At 32.9% G+C, this 25,175-nt stretch overlaps 1 protein-coding gene across 16 annotated transcripts in view; it reads left to right on the top strand.

The window, feature by feature from the left end:
* CDC14A (cell division cycle 14A) overlaps window positions 1-25,175 on the top strand; it is a 284,358-nt gene that overhangs the window by 186,933 nt on the left and 72,250 nt on the right. For 5 of the 16 annotated variants that reach the window (XM_031967153.1, XM_031967152.1, XM_031967157.1 and 2 more), the window contains 3 exons: window positions 3,717-3,767; window positions 5,623-5,745; window positions 6,644-8,108. The exons of 2 other annotated variants lie outside the window; for them this stretch is intronic. In XM_031967153.1, the coding sequence (XP_031823013.1) occupies window positions 3,717-3,767; window positions 5,623-5,745; window positions 6,644-7,082 (613 nt within the window). In that variant the 3' untranslated portion in view covers window positions 7,083-8,108. Of the gene's footprint in view, window positions 1-3,716; window positions 3,768-5,622; window positions 5,746-6,643; window positions 8,109-25,175 lie in introns of those variants that run through there. 9 more of the 16 variants (XR_004233992.1, XM_031967156.1, XM_031967158.1 and 6 more) reach the window with 4 other exon arrangements.

The raw sequence follows: 25,175 nt of genomic DNA on the forward strand, positions 1-25,175 counted from the left end.
TGAATATAAGTTCAATGAAGTTAAAGACATTCAAGTTTGTGTTTGTATCTGCAATACCCGTCTCAAAGTACCTTATGCATAGCAGGCACTTATTAAATACTTTTTGATTGCTGTTTCATTAACTGCCAGAGGAATTACATCTTTGCTATAGGAACAGAAAACTTTAGTCACTAAATATTATGTTGACAATGGAACTGCACTAAAAAGTTCCCTGGTAAAAAGGTATCAAACCTAAAGTTGGCTTTTGGTTATATCAGATCTATGATTTGTGAGATACTCTTTGCTGCTAGTTTAAGACACAAAGGAAGAGCAATGACAAATTTCCTGAAATAGGATGGTAAACTCTACATAACAACCCAGTAATTAATTTCTGCCTTCAAGCTACCAGCATAATTCACAGCCAGAATAAAAACAGCCTTGTATTAATTTTCTAATCATAAGTTGATTTTTATTTACTACCTTTTTTTTTTTTAACTAACTATGCTTTTCTTTGAGCTGTTCTTCTACATGGCTTAAATTGGAACACATCTATCCATATATGTTTTGCATATACATATATAGTTATTTCTATATTTAATATATTTATATAGTTAATATGTGTACAATTTTGGAAAATAAACTAAAAAATAAAATGAAAATAAACTAAAGCAAAAAAGCAAAATCAATTGCACTGATCTTCATGTCTTATATTAGTTTTTTAGTACTCAGAAATTGGTCTTGTTTTCTTGAGAATCTGTTTTCTTTCCAATTTTTCCATAAAATCAGTTTTTTGGGGGATGGGAAGTTCTATGAAACTATAATACAACTCTTTATAGTATTGAGTCAATCTTTCTTCTTTTAGTTTACATTTTCTTTTTGATTGTCAATTAAACAAGCTGACAGTATAACAATAACAAATGACATTTCATTATGCTGGAAATTACAGAAAAACAAAATTGTATATTGAATGGTGGGTTTATTGTCTACAGTTTTTTAAAAATATAAATTAAATTTAAAAAATACTAAACTATTCTGCTCATCTGTGTTTCTACTGAACTACTGAACTTCATTTTGCTGTTTTCTGTGTATTTTGAAATGTTATATTGATATTCTTTTGTTTTTTTTTTATTTTCTTTTTTTTTCTCTCCCCTCAAATTAAGTCCTCTCATAATAAAAAAATATGGTCAAGCAAAACAAAAATTTACATTGGTTGTGCTGAAATATATATATCATTCTGTATTTTAGTCTATTCTCTCTATGCTAGGAGATGGAAAGTACTCTAAAATCATAAGTGCTAATTTCATTTATCAAAATTCTTGAGTATTTTACAGTTGTACTTTACACCATTGTAGTTGTTATATTATTCTCCTAGTTCCACCTTGCTTCAGTCTGTATCATTTCTTACATCTTGGGGCAACTGTTGAAGCAATGGATTGAATGAATGCTGGGCCCAGAGTTAGGAATACCTGAATTCAAATCCAGCCTCAGACTCTCACTACTATTATGAGCATGAGCAAGGCACTTTAACTTCTTCCTGCCTCAGTTTCCATATCTGTAAAATGAGACTGTAACGACATTTATCTCACAGGGTTACTATGAGGATCAAATGAAATAATTTTTAAAGTGCTTATTAGCACAATACCTGTCATATAGAGGCACTATATAAATACTTGTTTCCTTCCCCAAGTCTTCTAGATTTTCTTGGAAGCTATTGCTTTTGTAATTTCTTAAGGCATGATGCTGTTCTATTACATACATATGTGCGAGCACATGTACACATTTATTAGCATCCACTTTGTTTCCAATTCTTTATGACAACAAACCTGTTTCTAGTAACTTTTTTTTTTTTATTATATAGGAGTTCTTTCTGTCTTCTGTGCTGAGTAGTGATACTCCTTTGTCAAGGGATCTTGTGTATTTGGTGATAAAAGTACTGAATTTTGACCTCAAATGGTTGAATTCAAAATTTTTCCCATGATACATTAGCAACTTTTGAGATCTTGTCTTTATTTCTTTTGTGACTCCAAAAGACACTTTTGGAGAGTTGTTTGTTTCTTCTCCCCCTGTTAAAATTTAAATTAAATATTTTGTCATGATTAAAATCTTTGAAATTACTTTCATGTATTTGTCAATTGAATAGTGTCGTGACTATGGTGCTGGGCTTGGAGTTGGGAGTTCAAATCTAGTTTCAAACATTAACTAGCTGTTTTTATTTTTTGAGTCACTTAATCATATTTGCCTCAGTTTTGTCATATGTAAAATGAACTGGAGAAGGAAATGACAAAATGACACAGACTCTAGTATCTTTGCCAAGAAAACACCCAACTGCAGTCATGCAACTGAAACAATTGAACATCATTTACCTGTCAAGATTTCTCTTGACACTTGTGTTTTCATTTCTGCAGTTTTATTCAGCTTCTGGTATTTTTATAGGACTATTTGAAAGTTCTCTATTCTGTTCAAGATTCATTTTGTTTCCCTGTAAAGTAATACTTCCATTTTTCCAGATAAATTATTCTTGGATTGAAATCTTTTCATTTTGCCTTTTGGGGTAATTGTTTTCCAGTATTTTTTTACTTAGAATATTTTTAGCATTATCTTGTATGATCCTGATTTGATTCTTTGACATTTGAATTCTTTTTTTCTATCCTATTAAATACTATAAATTAGATTTGAGGTATATCTTTCTTGGAGATTTGTGACACTGTGTCAAAGCCAGATTCTTCCCTTTCTTTTCTTCTTGGATGGGTTTGCTGGACCCTGGTCTTGTAGACTTTTGTGTATAGTCTGAATACTGCTGCTCCTGCTGCTACCCTACCACAATTCTAGATGGAGTAGAGAATTCTTGGTCCTTTTCCTTACACCATCTTCCACAGCCATGGCCTGTGTCAGACAGTTGTGCCCAGTATTGGAAGCAAGACCTCCATTCTCTCTGAATCTTTGTCTTTTGCACTTGAATCCCTTGTCTTAATACAGGTGCTAGTCTCTCTTGCATACTTTTTCTTGTACAGTGACCTATCTGTAGTTGGTTATATTTCCTGCTGTTGTCTTAATAGGTCTCAACAATATATCAAATATTGGAGAGCATGATGACTCCAGGGCATCTTTGCCCCATTTCTGTCTCTCTGGACAGTTACTTAACAGACTGTGGCTTTGTTTATTGCTATAATTTGGACAACCCAGGGCTAAGTAAGCCTTGTTTGATGGAAACTGAACTGATTCTGGGCTTCCCATTGCCCACGGATCATCTTCCTGTATAGTCCTGGCCTGGATGGAGAAGATTACTACTATTTCCCTTTCATTTTATTGATCCTTGCTTCATCTGGTAGCCTTTTTAAAATATTTGTTTTGCTAGGGAGTTTCTGAGGGAAGCTGCACTTGTTTTAAATTTTTCACTTCCCCTTCTTTATTAGAAATTTTTCTTTACTTTTGGATAAAAAGTTATAGAAGATTCTTTGAATTAGGGTCATAGCAGGGTTCTATTTGTGGAGTCAAATAGCCAATTTAAAACAACATTAGCAATATTGAAAACCAGATCTGGGAGAAATAAACATTTAAAAAAAGCAAGCTTCTTATGTAAAGTTGTTTTTTAAAAACTCCTCTCTGCCAGTTTTATATTTTCACTGGTGGACTTCATGAGGATAACATTTAACTGTCTGATCATATATTTTTATAAGGAAGTAAAACAATTCTCCCTTACGCTTTAGTAATATGTAAACATCTGCTTTTGATTTCAGTGGATTGGAGGAACTGAGACAACATACCAGATCAATATCACAGCCTCTCAGGTACTGATAAAGTCAGGTTTCTGGGAAGCCTATAGCTATGATCCTTTGGGATATTCCCTAATTTGGACATTCTTAAAAACTAATGTAGCACATGGATTTGAAATTTTGTAACTTTTGTTTCATATCCATTTTGAAGTGCTATTTGATGTCCTCAGTGTAAGATACTTCATACTATTATAGATTTGGCTCTATGGCCAGAAGGCCTTATAAAGGCTACCAGTCCAATCTTTTCATTTTGTAGTTGAGGAATCTGAAGCTCAGGGAGGTTAGGTATCTTACCTGGTATCACATCGGTAATTGGGATCAATGGACCTACATACTGTGACTCCACAACCCGTGCTTTTTTCTACTCTACCATATCGCCATTCCTAACTAATTTTTATTTTAAATCTCTATTTGTTTCTTTGACATATTTAGAGAATTATTTGTCCATCCAGCATTACTGCATATAATTAGACATTGATAAGAGATACTTAGGATTACAGGATTTTAAAACCTTAAGGAATCTTAGAAATCTAGTACAGTCTTATCAGTTTACAGATAACTTCCCCAGAGTTACTTCATTTTTCTCACTGAGTTGAAGGAGAGTATTTCTGCATAGTAAGATTTTCTTCAGTCAAATATTTTTCCCTTGATTGTTCATTTTTTTGGGGGGGGGCATATCTGTTGCTCTGAAATGGAAAACAATGATAGCTACTTTCTGCTTATGGACTTTCTCCCCTTTGATATTTTCTCTTTCCTTTCATTTAAGGAGGAAATGAATAGTTTTTAGGAAAAGACAAGGAATTCATAATTTTCTCCTTACTTGTCATCAGCATCAAGAATCCATCTTTTTGTTGAGATAACCAGAGAAAGAGCTGAATAATTACATTGGGGAAGGAATGAGCATTTATTAAGTGCTTACTATGTGCCAGTCACTGTGCTAAGCGTTTTACAAATATTAACTCATTTGATCTCCACTATTATTATCCACATTTTACAGTTGAGGACACTGAGCAACAACTTAAGTATCCAAGATCACCCAGCCAGTAAGTGTCTGAGGCCTAATTTGAATTAGGTCTTTCTAATTCAAGACCCAGTGCTCCATTCACTGTATCACCAGCTGCTTGGGTATTGGTTTTCTTCTTTTTTAGTAGGTCTGATCAAACACTTAGAACTTTTGTTGGAGAGACTGCTTAGGGATTGCCAAAAAGCAATCCCCCTTGAATCTCTGGAAGCTTGGGAACATTCAATTTGTGTAACTTTTCCCCTCTGTGTTTTAGTGGCAAAGTAGTATGATTTTTCCCATCTGTGTTTTAATGGCAAAGTACTTTCTAAAAGAGGTGGGAGACAATGGAATTATGCAATTAAATGAAGTCCCTGTTTCATAGAATATCTTAAGAGAAAGGAGAGACAAATGTGAATTTTTGTTCAGGATTCAGCACATTTGATAACAACCTCATTAAGAAGCAAGCCATATTATCTTAAGAGTAAAGAACAGTGAATTTAGAAGACAAGATTAGTTCCAGTTACAAAATATGAACTTGGGCAATTAACTTAACTTAGCTCTCTGAACTTTTTCATTTGTAAAATAGAGGTAATATTTGTATCCTCTCAGAGGGTCATTGTAGAGAAAACTCTTTGTAAACTTAGACATATCTTGTAATTATTAGGTCCCTCAAAGTCACAATTCAGTCCAGTGTTCCTTCTATTATTAGCCTGAATAAAGGCTTATTCAGAATGTGTTTGGTGTACATGATTTTTATTAGCTTTATCTAGTTGGGATTTTTTTTCCTTATCTGTGTTTTAAAAGTTATTGAATATTTTTGAAGTGACTGAAATGTAATGTGATGCTTTTCCCCACCTCTCCCCAAAGAGTATGCTCTTCCTCACAAGGCTGCATATCTCCTTTGAAGCCCTCCAAGGTGGTATTGTCACCTTCAGCCTCTGCCAAGAGAATAAATAGAGGTTCATGCTCCTCAGGCTCCAGCACAAGGAGGTATGTTTTTCTCTCTCCTTTTTTCTTCAAGGTCCTATCACTTTCCCTGGGGTGTCAGAATGAGAAATTGTTTCAGTCCTAGTCAGTGTTGTGCAAATGACTGTGACTATAGCAGCCAACCTATGGAGCTGTAACCTCTGGGGAGGGGATGGCAATTGTAAGGTGGAGGGTAGGGCCGGTCTCTATTATGGTTAGTTTTGTATTAGTGGCCTGCAGGGGTGGGAACAGGTTACAGGTTACAGGGGCACTAGTAGGAAAGAGAAATTTGGAAAGTTTCGTTCTGTCTCTCTTGTCAGTGTTAAGTCGGGTACCAGACGGAAGAGCAGAACTTTGTGTAAAGTCCTACCTTGTAATTTTTCCCCTTACAGTGATCCAGGAAATAATCTTCAAACTTTGGCAGCCCCTGTGAATTTGTAATCTGTGAATATGAAATAGTATTTTCATTTCTTATTTTAATAATGCACATGATATTTGTGGTTGGAACCTAAATTTGTCAGTGACCGTATATATAGGCTTCAAATTGGATGTACATTAAGTTAAATGTTGCATACTAAAATCTGTTGTTTCTTCTAAGAAAGCCACTTTCATTTAATTCCTGCCCTTGAACATAAAGGACCCCAGTAATTTTATTCTGAGATCCTGATGCAAAGCATTGAACCCAGCTTCTTATGCCTTGAATAATTGTTTTGGGCGGCGGAAGTTTGAGTCCTTATATAAGCAACCTATAACACCATCATTAAGAGAGAGAAAGGAGTGGTTCGAGCGTCATGTACATTGGTCAGAATTGTCCTCATCACCTTCCCTTAGTGTCTGAAATAGATGTCTTGAAATCATGAATTCTTTACATGGATATGCATTGTGTATGTTTTTCCCTCCCCCCACATGTGTTTCTGTTCAGCTTTTCCATAAATACTCGACTAGCCAGTTCTCTAGGGAACCTGCATGCTGCAACAGATGATTCAGAGAGCAAAAAGGCCACCACAACGCCCACTAGGACAGGTTACCCAGTCAACCATTTCTCCAACCACTTGAATGGCAGCTCCCAACCGCCTGCCAGAAATTACCCTGAGCTCAACAACAACCAGTACAGCCGGAGCACCAGTGCTGGCACGAACCTCAACAGCCACACCAGCCTGCACAACGCCAAGGCCGATGAGTACGTCTTCCGACCTTACACTGGCCTCTCTGCTTCTTCGTCAAGATTCCTGAGCCGTTCCATCCCTGTAAGTTCGCAGACACCATCTCTTGGTCAGAACCCTGAAAGAAACTTCTGTACCTTGCCTTCCCAGCCAAAGCTACCACCAAAGAAATTTAATAGTGTCAAAGAAGCTTTCTGATCCCTTCCCCCTCTTTTGAAAAACTGTCTTAACACATAAATTCTGCTTGCTCCTCTTCTTTTAGTAAATGCCAATTTCAACCGGGTTTTTCTTCATTTTTTCATTCTTTTTTAGCTGTCGTTCTTAGAAGGGGAACAACCTTAATCTTTATTTGTTTTTTTCCAAAGCAAAATTTCTGCATTCAAGTTACTTTCAGATTCAACTTTTTTTTAGTCATTTAGATCACAAACTTAGGAGTTTGATTTGTTACATGCAGTTTTGGTGATAAGAACTATATCTTTCATGATATAAATTAATGCATAAAAAGACCATTTTTATTTAAAATGTGGAAAATGAATAGTATTTTTTATGTTCTGTCTTCAAAGCTTTTCATATCAGCTAAAATTCATCATATTATATTCAGAGTAGAAATATAGACCTTTAATGCTTATACACATACCCTTAAGATCATCTTCTTACCCTCTGGTTTTATAGTTGAGGAAACTGAGCCTTAAGAGAGGCTAAACCTGCTTTTAATCACACAACTAATTATCCCAGATCCAGGATTATGAAGAAATATAGAAAGGAATATAAAGAAGGATATAAAGGAATCCGATAAGAGAGTCTGGCCAGTAAATAGAGGGTTTGTCCCATTCTCTCATGAAAAGAGAATTCTCTTTCAATTTTAATCTAGATGAAATTAGTTCTTTTCCTATTCTTTACTTGATATGTATCTGAAACTAGTCTCTTAACCAATCTTTGTCCTATGAATTACATTTTCATTACATTGATTTGTGGGCAGAAATGAAACAATAAACGTGAGTTGAAGCTTGAGTTTTTCAGCTCTTGAGTAAGCTGCAAGTCAAAGGCATCAATGAATCTGTTAAAATCAGTAACCCTGATGAGTTTTGTCTGCAAAGATCATTATCTACATTTTCCATTTTGATGTAGAACAAAAATACTAACAAATACACTTTATCTCATATATAGTTATGTAGAAACATCTTATTTCCAAAAAAAAAAAATGTCTACTCTCTGTTTCTCCAATGATCTTGAAGTAGATTTTTACAGGATTAACATGGAAGTGATTGTTGAAATAAAAGGAAACGAGCAGTATACACACAAAATTTTCTAACAATTGGGGATGTACAGCATTGCATGGGTTGCTCTGCAAAGGAGTGATCTTGCTATCCTAGAAGAAGAAGAAAAGCAATCTGCTTTGCAGTCTATTCTTCTATCTTCTGTTTCTGACATCAGAAGACTCATCTGAAAGGAAGGGCTTCCATAAGTATTTCTACTAAAGTAAAACTACTTTTGTCTTAATAAACCCTTCTCTTAAATTTAAATATCTACAAGAAGGATCAATCTGATTATTTTCTAATCTTATTATAAGTTATTTTAACCAAATCCTCTAAGTCAAATTTTTGATTGGGGGAGATGGATGAAATAAGTAGATGTAACAGATTAGAGAAGATATGTTAAAGTGCTGATCACACTATAAAACACATGTGAATCAATACTATGGAAACCGTTATAACTGCAATTTTGAAATATAAACTGTGTTTGAATTTTTGAAAGTACATTCACAAATTGTGTATTACACAGCAGGATACCTAAGTAAACATTTTTACAATTTGTTGCTTCTAATTATCAAATATTTTAATTTAAGCTAATAATTATGCTTCACAATAGAATTATAAACAAAATTATGATTCATTGATTTGTTTTTAAACTACTATAGACTTTAATATGCCATTTTCAGATTAAGAGTAACACATAAATAAATATAGATTTATCCCAAACATATTAGAAAGGATAGAAAAGAGCAGAAAAGTGTGCATGAATCATATTTGTCAGATATAAGCTACAAGGGAAATTGGTTATTGAGCTGAAATATCAGGTTAATTGCCTTAGTTTTCCTCCTTGCTACTGGAGACCTGAGAAATTTTAGACATCTGATTGTTGCTTTCTTCTGGTGATGATTTTTAGGTAACATTTTTCTCTTACTCTGTAACTTTTTACTTCTTTTCATCTCCTTCCCTTCATCCATCCTCTGACTAGACTGGAATAGTTTTCCAGTAACTTAATGGCAAAATAATATCTGTGTAGGCAGCTACTGTACTTCCCTACCTCAATTTGTCATCTCATTTTAAAGGAAATCATGTCTATATAGAATTGTCCATCATGACATAATTTTATTCCCTTCTTTTCTTCCTGCCTCCATTACATAAGAAGAAGCAAGAAAACAACTTTTGTCCTTTATAAAATTATTCTCAGAAAGCCTCCTACCAGAAGTGTTTTGGACATTTTGACCCCAGTGGATTGATAACAGAAAGTCTGGATTGGTATGGAAATTCCCATATTATGCGGAACAAATTAGGATGTGAAATTTATGCTGGATGTTAAGTTTAGTTTCTTTATTGTATGCTAGCCATAATGATAGCTGAATTTGAAGAAGAGAGTCATGGATGAATATGTTCCATTAAAAGCTCTTAGGAATAATGCTGCCTAGTGTAGTACCTGGAACATAGTAGATATTTAATAAATGTTTTTAGACTGATTTCAGGAGAATTGCTGATATAGGTAGGATCTCGAGGAAATATAATATTTTAAAAGCTACAACTAATATTTTTCTTGGAGAAGCTGCATTTGGTCATTAGCTTTATGTAACAACTCAGCCGAGAAAAACAACACATGAAAAACAGTTATTCTGTCTTTTAAAAGTTTTTAGTATGCATGATAAGAAGCAGCAGTGAAGAGGTTTATGGTTTTGACAAAAAACAGCTAGTTGTCAAATTTTGTCTCTTTTTGGGAAATTATATTTTTCTTGCTCTTTTTTAAGAGCATGATAGGGTATCTGTTATAGTAATGGTCTTATTCTGAATAACTTCATTTCCATCAACCTGCTGATTTTTCTCATTCCTAAATTGGAGGGCTTTTCCACCTAAGGAAACGAGTGGGCAAAATCTTCACAGAGGAGAACAGATATTTGTGGGAAAAAGAGTTCTAGAATTCTGTCATACATCTAATAACAATTGCACTTATATTCAATTTGTGAGGTTTTTTTTATTGTTTCAGCTGATAAAGCAGTTAAATACATAGTTTCCAAAGGCCAGGAAATTCCTTCTTTTAAAGTACTTGCCTCCCTTTAACTGCTAGTAGGAATTACATAATAACTTTTAAGTTTTTGTTTGCTATTATCCTGGCATCTGAGTTATTTATTATGGTTTTATGGATAAGCATTATCAAGACTATCCTTCAGAAAGAAAAAAATAAAATAAATAAAAAACAATCATGATTAATAGGGATTATAGCTATATATATAGATAGATAATTATATTATAATAATTAATAATAATAATAATAATAATAATAATAATTAGACATTTGTATAGCATTTGAAGATTTGCCAAAGTGACTTACATCCATTATTTTATTTGATCCTGACCAACCCTGAGGAAGTGTCAAAAAACTAGATGATTTCCAATATTACCTCAGCTACCTCAGATATGTGATCCAGAGCAGGTTCTTAACCTCTCAATGTTTCCTCATCTGTAAAATGAGGAGGTTGGACTTGATTTAAGGTTCTTTCCAGCTCTAAATCTTTGATTCTATGATGTAAACCTAGTGGTCCATGTAGTTGATGTAATTCATGGCTCATCAACTTTCAGGTCTCTCATCCTGGCTAAGGACCAGGATCAAGGAACTCCTTTGGCTTGTTTAGAGTACTGGGATTCATTATTGCCTCAGATACTTTGTATCTGTGGGATCTGAGGCAAGTCCCTTAATCCATTATCTTCAATTTTCTCATCTGTAAAATGTGGATTATAATAACTATAGGAGCCACTTCACAGAGTTGTGATGAGATTATAGATGCAAAGCATTTTATAAAGACATTAAGAGCCTGATCAGTGCTGGTTATTCTCTAGTTTGTATTCCTACCTAGATGTCTATTAAATATTAATATCTATAAAATACCATGATTTAGTCGTAGATGTCAGTCTCCATACTCTTCAGGAGGTTGTTTTATCAATCATATTTGGATATATTTGTCAGTTCTTTTGACAAAAACTTCTGTTAGTGTTTCTTACATTTCTTCTTTCATCTCTATTCTAATTGCCATGATCTGAAACTAATGGATCTGAGATTGAGTTCTGGTTCCATGTGTTCTTGGGCAAACCTTGAGTTCTGGTTCTGTGTGTTCTTGGGAAAACCACCAAATCTTTGGACCTCAGTTCTCCTTCATATAAAATCTGGTAGTTAGACTAGATGATGAGTAAAAGTCTTTTTGACCCTTGAAGTTCTCCTTCATGTAAAATCAGGTAGTTAAGACTAGAAGAAGAGTAAAGGTCTTTTTGACTCTTTGAGTTCTGGTTTTGTAAGTGACTAATTGCGTGTTCTTGGGCAAACCTCTGAATTTTTGGACCTCAGTTCTCTTACATGTAAAATCAGGTAGTTAGTCTAGATGATGATTAAGGGTCCGTGAATTCTGTAAATTAATCTTCCAGCCTAGCCACTCTCTTTCTTCTGCTGTCTTCTCTGCATCCCTTCCTACCCTCCCACTTTAATTCATTCAGCAAACTATTTCCAGATTCATCAAATATCCAGCTTAATTCTTTACCATTCTCTAATATATGAACTCTACATTACAGTCATTCTATTATCCTAGGCTTCCCTACCTCACCTCCCACATGCCTACTTATTCCTCCTGGTTTTTTTTTCATGCTCTCTTTTAACCCTAAAATATTCTCAGTCAGTTAATCAGTAAACATTTACCTAATGTCTTCTATGTGCCAGATAATATGCTAAGTTCTGAGGACTCAAATGAGATCATAAACATAATTTCTTTTCAATGAGATCATAATTAAGACTATAGGCAAGCAGCTATGTACAAACAAAATGTGTAAAATATAAATTGAAAATAATCAACAAAGGGAGGGCAAGAGCATTAAGGGGATGCTCATAGAAGGTGGAATTTTAGCTGGGACTTAAAGGAAGCCAGGGAAGTAGGGATAAGGAAGGAGAAAATTTCAGTCTTAGAACATCCAATGAAAATGCTTTGGAGTAAGGAGATGAAGTGTTGCAGAAGTAGCCAGGATACCAGTGTTACTGGTAGGGGGTAATACAGATGGGTATTGAGGGTGTGAGAAGACTAGAAAGGAGGCAGGGACTGGGATAGGAGGCTGATATCAGGTTAGGAAGGGCTTTGAATGCCAAACAGAGGGATTGATATATGATCCCAGAGACAATAGGGAGCCATTGGAGTTTATTGAGTAGTTTATCTTCATTTCTTCTTTGCCCCTAATATACTTCATGCTTTAAGACTTTGTCCACAATAATATCTCCATTTTCAAAATCATTTTGCATTTAATGGTTGTATTTCACAAATAGCTCATTTTTAATGTACTGTTCTAGTTTAAAATTCTCTATTTTACAATTTAGTACTTTTTCAGGATGTAATATCACTTGATCAATAAGTGTTTATTAATTGCTTACTATGTGGTAGGCACTATGATAAGCTCTGAGCATTAAAAAATGCAAAATATGATTCCTCTCTTTAAGGAACTCATATTCTAAAGGAACTTCATGCAAATAATTAGGGACATGTAAAAAAGCAATGTAAATTAAAGATAAAATAAGAGGGAAGACACTAGTAGTGGAGAAAGCCAAAAAAAGTGGTCTGCTGAAGGTGTAGTTTGAACTGCATAATGAAGGAAGCAAGGAAAGTAACGAGATAGAGCTGGTGAGGAAAAGCTTCCCAGGGATTGGGAGAGGGGGCAAAGAATCAGGAGAATATAGTACCATATAGCATCACATAGACCAGAAGAGCTGAATTGTAGTGAAGAATAGAGAGGAAGTTTGAATAGAAATTTGTCTCATTTAGTTGTGTTCCCCAGACTAGATTGTGAACTCCTTCTGGGACTGTATTTATGACTTTTATATTTCACTGGTGCTGGGCATATATATTATTTATATATAATAAATGCTCCTTTGATATTTGATGTTTGATAAAAGGAATTAATTAAATTGTTTATACTGGTGTTACTTATTTACATTTAAATCAGAATGAAATTTATTGGACTGGTACTTTTTGGTTAAGGAACCCAGTTTTATTTTGATTGTGAATTGTGCTTAGGATGACTGCTTTTCTTAGAGAAAGTGTCAGTTTTTATAGAATCTATCTAGGATAAACATGATAAAGTTTTCTAAGTTTCTTGTTTTCTAAGAATATTTTAAAATTTATTTTATTTTAAATTATTTTAAAATTTAATTTTAATGTATATTTATTATATAATATATAATATAATATAAATGTGTATATATTAAATTATATATAAATAAAATTTAAATTTAAATTAAAAAATTAAAATAATTTATTTTAAACAATTTAAAGTAGAGTAGGAATTAAATCAGGCATTGGTTGCTGGATTTCAGCTTTGAAATATTTTTTTTTTCCAATTTGACAGTTTTATGTCATTAAATATCTCCTAATTACTTAAAATATTTTAAAAATTCTGAGTTCTAAATTTTCTTCTTCCTTCTTGCCAGTATATCCCACTCCTTGAGAAGGCAAATAATATGATATTGGTTATAAATGTGAAGTTATGTAAAATAAATGTCCATTTACACATGTTGTAAAAGATCTACACATACAAACACACAACACACATCGCACACCCCAAGAAAAATAAAGTAAAAAAGTACGCCTCAGTCTACACTCAAAGTTCATCATTTCTCTCTCTCTGTAGATAGATAGCATTTTTCATCAACAGATGCTTTGGAATTATCTTAGATCATTGTTTTGATCCGAGTAGCTAAATCTTTCATAGTTGATTGTTAAAACATTGCTGCACAGTGACTTCCCAATTCTTCTCACTCTACTTTGTATTGGTTCATATAAATCTTCCCAGTTTTTTTTTCTGAAACCATCTTGTTCATCAGTTTTCATAGCAAAAATAGTAATAGCCATATACCACAATCCAGTTCTCAACTGATGGGTGGCATTTCCTCAATTTCTAATTTTTTATTATTACAAAAAGAGCAGCTATAAATATTTTTGTACAAAAAGGTCCTTTTCCCTTTTATTTGATCACTTTAAGATACAGACCTAGCAGTAGTATTGCTGGATCAGAGGATATATACAGTTTTATAGCCTTTTGAGTGTGGTTCTAAATTGTTTCTAGAATGCTTGTACTAGTTCACAACTCCATCAACAATGCATGAGTATCTCAATTTTTCCACATTCCCTCCAGAATTTGTCATTTTTCTTTTTTGTCATATTAGCCAATCTGATAGGTTTGAGAATGGTATCTCATCTCAGAGGATCATAATGTGCATTTCTCTAATCAATAGTGATTTGATTTTTTTAATGTGACCATTGATAGTTTTGATTTCTTTTTCTGAAAACTGCCTGTTCATATCCTTTGACCATATATCATTTGGGGCATGGGTCATATTTTTACTAATTTGGCGCTCAGTTCACTGAATATTTGAGAAATGCAGCCTTTATCAGAGAACCTTTAGCAATAGAATATTACAATACCAATAAGCATCTGTTTGGATGAATGGGGGATTTTTAACACATACAGTATTCTTTTCCCTTTTGGAAATCTAGTCCTACATGATTCTCTTTATTTTTTTTTTAATGGGGTCTCCTCATTTTGTCCAAGCTGGAAGTAGTGCAAGCAGTGCCTACTCCCAGAGATGTTCCTACAGCTTGGGAGCTTTAACTTTCCCTGTTTATTTTTTTTATTAAAAATGCTTTTTATTTTTAAAAATATGCATAGATAATTTTCAACATTCACCCTTGCAAAACTTTGTGTTCGAAAAATTTACCCTCCCTTTCTTCCACCCCTCCCCTTGACTGCAAGTAATCCAATATATGTTAAACATGTGCAATTCTTCTATACGAATTTCCACAATTATCATGCTGCACAAGAAAAATCAAGTGAAAAAGAAAAAATGAAGGAAAACAAAATCTTGCCCCATTTCTGACCCGTGCTAGTTAATTCCTCCTTAGCCAATTTGGTGACTCTTGTTTCTGGGGCTTACCATATTGATTCTGAATTTTAATTCCAACACTTGATTGGCAGAGCCCATTGCATCTGAGCTTCCCTGGCACTTGGAATTACAGGCATTTTGCCACCAATACAGTACATAGATATTTCTTTTCTTTTTTTTTTTATTTAATAGCCTTTTATTTACAGGATATATACATGGGTAACTTTACAGCATTAACAATTGCCAAACCTCTTGCTGTACAAAAAGAATCAGACTCTGAAATATTGTACAGTTAGCTTGTGAAGGAAATCAAAAATGCAGGTGTGCATAAATATAGGGATTGGGAATTCAATGTAATGGTTTTTAGTCATCTCCCAGAGTTCTTTTTCTGGGCATAGCTAGTTCAGTTCATTACTGCTCCATTAGAAATGATTTGGTTGATCTCGGTGCTGAGGATGGCCTGGTCCATCAGAACTGGTCATCATATAGTATTGTTGTTGAAGTATATAATGATCTTCTGGTCCTGCTCATTTCACTCAGCATCAGTTCGTTACATAGATATTTCTAATTGAGATATTTGCAGAATTTTAAAAACTCCAAATCTCAATTATATTATTTCACTATATTATTTAAACAGCCTCCAATTTTCAGTAGTATTGTTGACTCTTCCTGACTTTTAGTAGATATGTTTTTCTTTTTTTCCTTTCTTACTTTGAATACTGTCATTCTATCCTCACTTGAAAAATTATATTTAATCACTAAGACTTTGGAGTTATACCTTTCTATTTGTCTTTGATGTTTGATGTTGCTATGGTTTTTAAAAAATCTCTTTTCCCTACCATGACATTTCCTTAAATTTAATGCTGTTATTTAGCTGAGAGATTCTAATAATATTGGGCATTTGAACAAAAAGTTTGTGTTTGAGCCATAACTTTAAAAGTCAATGAGCATTTATTAAGTACCCACTATGTTTCAGGCAATATATTAAATACTGGAGATACAAAGAAAGGCAAAAGACAGTGCTTCTCCTCAATGAACTCACTGTCTAATGGAAGAGAAAACATGCAAACAACTATGTACAAACAAGTCTTAGAGAGATTAGATTGTAGATACCAACAGAAAGAAGATTCTAACATGAAGGGGAGATCAGGAAAAATTTCTTTTGGAACATAGAGTTTTATCTGGGACTTGAAGAAATACAGGATGCAGAGAGGATGAAAAAGAATTCTAGGAACGGAAGGAGACCATGTGAAAATACCAAGAACTGGGAATAAAAGTATCTTGTGTGAGGGGCAGTAAGGAGATAGTAGCATTGGATTAAAGTGTATATGGTAGTGATTAATATATGAGGTAAGATTGGAACCATCCATATTCAGGGCTCTTTCCAACATGGTTATTCTATATCCTACAGCGGTAGGACTTATCTCTTTATTTACATATGCTTTGAATGATCCACAAACTTGGGTCTTTCCTAACTCTATAAAAAGAGCTAATGCAATTACAAGCCATATAATAGTGACTTATATTGTGACTTTGGCAGCAAGACGAAAATAAAATTAAGAATAAAATAATGACATTGCCTCATTGGCAGAGAAGTGGCAATGCCAGTTTATAATTTACTACATCAATTCTGCATTCAGTAAAGAACTTATCAAAGTTCTAAGCCAGTTTTTCCTGCCCCTGCTTCTATTTATCTTACATCAGAGTTGGCAGATTTGTCAATATGCAGCTTACAGGGTTCCATTTCTATTTAAGTTTGATTTCAGCATCTTAGATCATAAATGTTAGAAATGGAAGGAATCATATGAATTAGGTAGCCCACTTTTGTCATCTACTTTTTGTCCATATTTTATGAGGGAAAGAAGTGTATGTTCAAATTTCTGATTTAATCAGTATGGACAACTCCCTATAATGGAAATTCCCTATAAAACTCTGTTGGACAACTGGTCTATTACTTATCACTCTGGAAAGTTGCCTGAGACTCTTTAAGAAGTAAAATTTGCTTGTCCATGATCAAAAAACTAGTATGTGGCAAAGGCAGGGTATGAAACTAGGTCTTCCTAAATCTTAAGACTAAACCTTTATATGTTATACCATATACCTTGCTCTCCAGATAAAATGAGCTTTTTTTGAGAATCTGAATGGTGGATATATGTTACTTAATGTATAAAAAAACATATAAAATCAAAAGTCTGTTTTAAAAATGGGAAGAATTTTGTTGTTAACCAATTTAGGCTACTGCCTAACTCTTGATTTCAAAATTTAAATGCAGAAATAGTAATGATGATAACACAGTAAAGTGTTTGAATCACAAAATATATAGCCTATTTAGAATTGGTATTTAAAAGATACTTTTGTTGGGTCTTTCATAAAGGAGATTAATAAAGAGCTAGATTCAATGGCTCCTGAAATCCTTTTCAATACAAAATTTCTGACATTATTCTTAGTGCACATTCATAAATACATAATTTTTTTTTGTCAATTTCTGCCATTCTTTTTTGTCCAAGAGTGACATTTGTTTACATGACCCTCATAACTGAAGAAGTATGGGAGAAAGGGGGGAAAAACTGTAGGAGTGAGGAAATCTCTCCCTCTGCTGACCTACTCATAGATCATTATTTCAATGATCTATAATTGTGGGGGTGCTCCTAGAACCAATGTAGATCTTATCTCAGTCTTCATGAGTTGCTGTAGACAGGACATTCATTACTCTGCAGATAACGTGGTAAGCAATCTCTCAACATTTAGCTAATCCTGCCCTTAAATGAAGAAATTATATAGTCCATTTCTAGATCCATACTCAGAGTCTTTGCAACTTGCTGAAATCACCATAACTTCACACTTAGCACCATGGACTGCTCTGCCCTAAGCCATGTGGCAAAGAAATGTATGACTTTAAATAAAATGATGATGATGATGATGATGATGATAACTTCTAGTACTGGCAATTTATAAAGCTCTTAAAATATCCAGAGCACTTAATATCCATTATTTCATTTGAGCCAGCAACATTGGAAAAGATAGATACTTTGACTATTATTATTTCTATTTTCCGGGTGAGGGAATTGAAGCTCTGAGAATTGAAGTGACTAACCCATGGTCATACATCTAATGAATGGACCTGGGTCTTCCTGATTCCCAGTCTTGCAGTTTATCTGATACGACATGCCTGGAGCTATATATTAATGTGATCTATAAATTTATCAGCTCTTCATTCAGTGTATGTGTATTTTTGTTTTATAAAATCAAGTATCTCTTTTCTAATCTAAACATTGAATAACAATTTCTTTAAATTTAGAACATAGTTAAATTGCTTTAAAATCACTTGATTGAGGATTCTTGAGTCTAGTTGTTTTTCTCATTAGTCAGTCAATAATAATATGTTAAGTACCTGAATGTTCCAGGAGTTTTACTAAGTATTGGTGATACAAGGAAAAACATGAGACAGTCCCTGCCCTCAAGACAACGCATAAAACAGAAAACACATAAAAAACAATCCTTGCCCTCGATAAAACACATAAAAAGAATCTGAAAAATAGAAAGCAAGGAGGGGAGGGGTATCTGATATGGGAGCATGATGAAATTCCATGGAACTTTAAAGTGTACAATCCTATGGGAATTGAATGATAGTTGGTCTGAATATCCTTATCAGATGGAGCATCTAGAAGAAGCTCTCTGCTCTCCATCTTTCAGCATCTTCAGTCAGAGGGAGGGAAGGGGCTTTAGGAGAAGGTGAACCTGGGGGGAGGTATCAGCATCCACAGAATATCAACCAATTCATCAAAAAACATTTATTGAGCAGTTACTATGTGACAGCTATAGGCTAGGAACTTGGAAACAAATCTGAAAATGAAACAGTCTTTGCCTTCAAAGAGTTTAAATTCTGTAGGAATTTATGTACATATATGTACATAATGGACATAAAGGAAACAATATGTACATATAACTAAGACTTGCTAAAATTTTGATTGAGGGAAATAATGAGCAGGTCAAAGATAGTACCTAAGTTTTAAGCTTGAGAAAATGGTGAAACCATTGACAGAAATAAGGCCAAAAGAAGTATACTACTTGGTGAGGAAACATGAGTTTAATTTAAACATATTGAATTTAAAGCTTAAAATGTTAAGGACACACAAATGGAAGTCAAAGCTGAGATTGACAAACATTTTGCAAATTTATAGGATGCATTATTAAAGGAATATTTATGAAGAAGTAGTCATTAAAACTAAACTTATTTTTTTGACAGTTACTAGACTATTAGATCAGGAGAATGTATTAAATGTAGTATTCCTGGATTTTAGTGAAACATTTAATAGTGGTTATTCTTGTGGACAAGAGAGTACAGTTGGGTGGATTCAGAGTTGCTCAAATAGCAGTCACCAATTTCTGCTGTCAACTAGAAACAAGGTCTCTAGTGGAAGTCTCTTTGACCCTATATTCAAAAGATTTAGGAATGATAAAAGTGGAAGCAGAGATATTATGTATATTAAGTCCCTAAGTAATGCAAAACTAAGAGGATTAACTAATGAATTGGATGACAAAACTTTTGACAAGCTAAAGTAATAAATCAAATGATTGAGGAATACATATACATGTATTCCTATATTGATTAAAAAAAAATCTACTTTCCTAGTAGAGGATGTCAAGACAATAGTTCCATGAAAAAGATTTGGGGCTTTTAATGGACTTCAAAGTTGGTTTGAGTCAATGGTATGACATGGCAGCTACAAAGACTTGATCTAATATTAGGCTGCATTAAGAGAATCGGGGAGGTATAATGGGTTCTCTTTTACTAAGGGTCTAACAGAATAATGACTTGTTAATGATGTAAAAGAGATTCCTGTTTAGAAATGTGCTAGACTTGATGACCTCTGAGGTTGGTCAGTTGTCCTTCACTCTCAACGAGTACCAAAGTAACATCCCTGTGTTAAGAGTTGAGTTCCAGTGTGTTCGACTATGGCTGATCAGACCAGTATGAGCTTGGAGAGGGCCATGTTGGACACAAATAATCCCATGAACATTTGGGGTAGCTTTTCTAACTTTGTTCATCTTGTGTTTCCTGAACTAATTCAGTTATGCTTTGCTTGTAGAACAATTTCTCTGATGAGGGCACGCCATATTAGGTGGTCTTGTGCCAGTGTCTAACTTCCTGATTAAAGTAGTTCTGTGAAATTTATAGCAGACAATTGAAATGATGTTAGTTAGGGGTTGAGATGTAGAACTGGGTAATGGAGATTTCAGGTATATTCCTTGTTCTGCCACTAATTAAAAAAAGATTAATTACAATGAAAAAAATGACACCTATTTGGACTATAAAATTAGCTTAGTCAAAGATTTTTGGAATTGAAGGGAATCTTGGAGATCATTTAGTCCAATCTACTCATTTTAACAGATGAGGAAATTGAGACCAGGGGATTTAAATGATTCTTTTGAAGCTTCTTTTAAGATTCATTTCAGTTCAGAAGATTGTTGAAAAAAGTTTTTTTCTGTGTACACTTCTTAACACATATTGTGGAAACACATTAGTGCAGTAACTTTGGTTTAAAACAACTTCAATGCTGTCTTTTGGTCAAATGCTTTTAAAAAAATAATAGAATTTGTAGTAGCTAAAGCTTGCTGTCATTTTTATGATTGTAAAAGCATGTATAAAAGATTAATCTGTAAAAGCTTTCTTATTCCATTATCTTGTTTTTATCATGCACATCCTCACTATGTGAAGTTATTTTCATAACCATTTTATAGTGATTAGAAAGTTAACATGATTTGATAGTTGCTGACATGTTTTTTTTTGGTTGTTGTTGTTATTGTAGCTATTTTTCTATTCCTTTTGTATTTTCCCTATGAGATTTCTTGAACATCTTTCCTTTAATATTTTCTTCTTTATAGTATAGATTTCTTCAGTGTGCAATTGTCATTCAAAGTCTTTCCTAATCTATTTGCAACCTACCTTTCAAACTTAATTCCTACCACCTATTACTCTCAGAATAAACCTTTAAAAAAGCTCAGTATGGGTTATTTATTTACCACTCCAAATAAGCCAGACTAATTTCTGTCTCCATGCTTTTCCATATCACTTTATTTCTAACTTGGAATGTCCTTCTCTCCTCTGAACCAATCATTTTCTATCTATTCATTGCTCAGATCCAGTCCTACCTCCTGTACAAAGGTTTCTTTTGACCATTGTAGTCATAGTGAATATTCCATCCTTTAATTTAAACTCTTATTTTTCGTATTCTTTTGTCTTTGAATAATATATTCTGTTGTATCATTATTGAATGGTTAAATGCTTATATTTACCTGCCCACACATTTGTGGGCATATAAAGAGACATATTCTAATATGTATCTTTTGTTTAGCACAGTTTATATAGTAGGAACCAAAACTATGTTAATGAAGAATTTAATCTTTTCCAAGAAAGAAATCAAAGTCTTTCTTTTTTAATTTTCTAAAATTAAGTTTGTTGTTGGAGATTTTATTTTAATCTAATAAGAATTTTAATTACCAAAATTTTCTAATTTCTTTTAAATATTTATCATTTCTCTTTTACTCTTTTTCTCTGTTAAATAGTATAAAACAGAACATTCAAACATAACAAGCATGCTTATTCCAACTGTTAAAAATATGCCTCTCTGCATTTTAAGCACATGCTTCATCTTCAGTCTTCTGGGCTTATAGTTATTGCATTCATCTAAGTCCCAGTGTCTTACAAAATTGCTTTTCTCAATAATGGAGTTGTCATATTATAAATTCTTTTTCTAATTCTACTCACTTTACTCTGTATTACTTCATAGATCTTACTGGGTTCCCTCTAAAACTATTCATTTTGTCTTTTCTTTTTTTCTTTTTAAAAATATTTTATTTTTATATTTCAAGTAATAAGTGCTTTTTTATATAATTAATCTATCCCAAACCCCATTACTGTTGCCCCCAAAGAGTGAAATTTAAAAATAGTTTGGAAAAATAAATTCCCACATTAGCTCATGTATGAAAAGATATGTCTCTGTCTACATTTTAAGTTAACTAATTACCTCTCTTTCAGGAAATGAATCTTAATTCTTTTGGATTTGTGGTTGATCATTGTGTTGATCATCTTAATTCTTTTGTTGATCAGAGTTGTTTTTCTCTTTAATGTTGGTGTCATATAAATTGTTCTGCTCATTTTATTCTGCATCAATTTATAAAGGTCTTCCTAGTTTCCTTTGAAATTGACCATTTCATAGTTTCTTTATATCACAATAATCTTACCTTAAATTAAATACCATAATTTGCTTAGGCATTCTCCCATGGGAGGAGGATATCTTTTTAATTTCCAAGTTTTGTTACTGTGAAAAAAGTGACTATATTTTTGTACATATAGATGTTTTTCCTCTTACTTTTGTGAGTGACACGCCTGGGGCAAAGGGTATGGACAAATCTGGTAACTTTCTAGGAATAGTTCCAAATTGCTTTCTAGAATTACTGGACTGATTCATAGCTCAACACCAGTACATTAGGAACTCTTTCTATGGCTCTTCCAACATTTTCCATTTTGTTCTTTTGTTACTTTTGCCATTTTGAAAAGGACTTGAACTTATATTTTTGTAATTTTCAGTGATTTAGACAACTAGACAGAGTAGTGGGTAGAGTACTGGGGCTGACGTCAGGAAGTTCTGAGTTTAAATCTGGTTTCATAGATTTATTAACCTGCTTCAATATCCTCAGGGTAAAATCAGGAAAATAGCAGTTATTGTGAGGATAAAATAAGATAATATTTGTAAAGTATTTAGCACAGATCCTAGTACCTAAAAATTATTTAATAAATGCATGTTCCCCTTTAGAAAGGATTTTTGTATGATTGTTGATAACTTGGATTTCTTCCTTTGAATATTGTATGTTCATATGATTTGACCATTTATCCATGGGAAATGGCTTTTAATCTTAAAAATTTGAGTCAATTCCGTGTATTTCTTAGATTTGAGATTTTAATCAGAAATTTTTGTTTCAAAGATTTTTGTAACACTACATTTGTTTGTGTAAAATCTTTTAATTTTACATAATTTAAATTGCCCATTTTATTTTATACTAACACTTGTTTAGTCATGAATTCTTCTCCAGTCAATACATCTGAAAGTAATTTCTTCCTTTCTCTAATTTATTAATGATGATCAGTTTAGTCAAGTACCAATTTAGAACTCATCTTAGTATTTTGTATGAGGTGTTGATCTAGCATTCATTTTTCCCAGATTACTGTCCAGTTTTCCCAGTAATTTTCATCAAATAATGAATATCCCTACTAAATGGGGTGTTTAGATTTTTTCAAAACACCTTACTATTATAACTGTTTGCTTTTAAATATTGTATACCTGATCTGTTCCACCAATCAGTCTCTTTTTTTAATCTGTACCAAATCATTTTAATAGTAATAACTGTTTTTTTTTTTTTTACAATTTGAGATCTGATATTGATAGATGTCCATTCATTCTCCTTTTCCTCCATTATAACTTTTGAGATTCTTTACCTTTTGTTCCTTCATTTGAATTTTTGTTATGATTTTTTCCCCCCTTAACTCTTGCGTGAGTTTGATTGGTATAGTACTGAATTAAGTAAATTAATTTGGGAAGTGGTGCAATTTTTATTATGTTATTATGTTATGTAGTGTTTAGCATACAGCCTGATACACAGAAGCTGCTTAATAAATTCAAATTCCACTTTAGAGAATTTTTATGTTATTGTTGATAGCTTGGGTTTCTTCCTTCAAATATTGTCTTTTATTATGTTTTGATGTACCCATAAGTACTTAATATTTTTCCAGTATTTTAGATCTGTATTTCTGCAAAGAGTATTTAAAGTTAGATTCATATGGTCCTTATGTGAATCGTAGTATATATGCTCCCCAATATAGTATAGCTTCTCTAATTATTCAGAATAGAATTCTAATTTTTCTGAGTTTTGTTGGTTGCTGAAATTAATAATTATTACACTGAATTTTTAGTTAGCTTTCCTAGATTCTGTGAGTATCTTATATCATCAGCACAAAATGATCATTTTGTTTCTTTTTTTAACGTATTAATTTTTAATGACTCATTGATATTCATTACATTTATATACCATGATTTGTTTAGCCTTTCCCAGTTGATGGAAATCCCTTTATTTTCTTCTTTACTATGAAAATAGCTGTTAAAAATATTTCTGTACATAGTTACTTTTCCTTTTTCTTTGATATCTTCGGGGTCTGGGTCTGGTAATGGCCTGGCTGGGTCAAAAGACATTTACTTTCTTTCTAATGAAAATGATTGGTAATTACATGGGATCTCTTCAAGAGTGATGATCAAATAACAAAAGCTCGAATACCACATGTAGAAGGCTAAGGTCATTTTGTCCACAAAGGATACATTCCTTCAACATCTTTTACTGTAGTATTTGGATTCTTAGCCAGTTACTTGATATTCTCAGGCAATTGCTTCTAGTACTTCTGGTACTTGACGATTTTAGAAAGGTATTCTCCTAGTACTGGGTCTTTAGAATCACTTCATATTTCATATATTTCATAGACTAGCTTCATATTTAAAAGGGTTAGAAAAGAGAGGGGAAAATTCAAGGAAAAAAGTGGGGGAGAGATAATTTATATTCCAAAAGTCAAGAAGTGTCAATTTCAAAGTGAATGGGATGATTTTAGTTTTCTATACCTAAGAGAATAAATATGAATGATTTATATAGGCTGATGTAAATTAATGAAAGCACTAATTTGGGTGTTATAATTATATTTCCTTTAATTATCCATGCATAATTATCTTCACAGTGAAAGTTTTACGATGTGAAAACCAAACCAAACACACATTTTGGGAATTATTTAACATATTTTTGTACCATAGTTTTAAATGACTAAAAACATAGAGAAAAATTAGAATTGTAACAGAATTTTCCTCAAAAAGTTTATAGTTTTCAGAACAACTAAAACAATAGTGATGATTGAGTCTAATTGGATGTCAATAGTCTGTCATATAATAATATAAAAATACACATTGAGTTTCCTTTGGAAAAAACAATATTGTTCTCTTTAAAATTTAAAATGAAGACCAGGGAAATTTGTTGCTGTTTTGGTCTTTGTATGGATCATAGTATTTAATATTTACT

This window comes from Sarcophilus harrisii, chromosome 4 (assembly GCF_902635505.1).
Source record: "Sarcophilus harrisii chromosome 4, mSarHar1.11, whole genome shotgun sequence".
Classification (NCBI taxonomy): domain Eukaryota; kingdom Metazoa; phylum Chordata; class Mammalia; order Dasyuromorphia; family Dasyuridae; genus Sarcophilus; species Sarcophilus harrisii.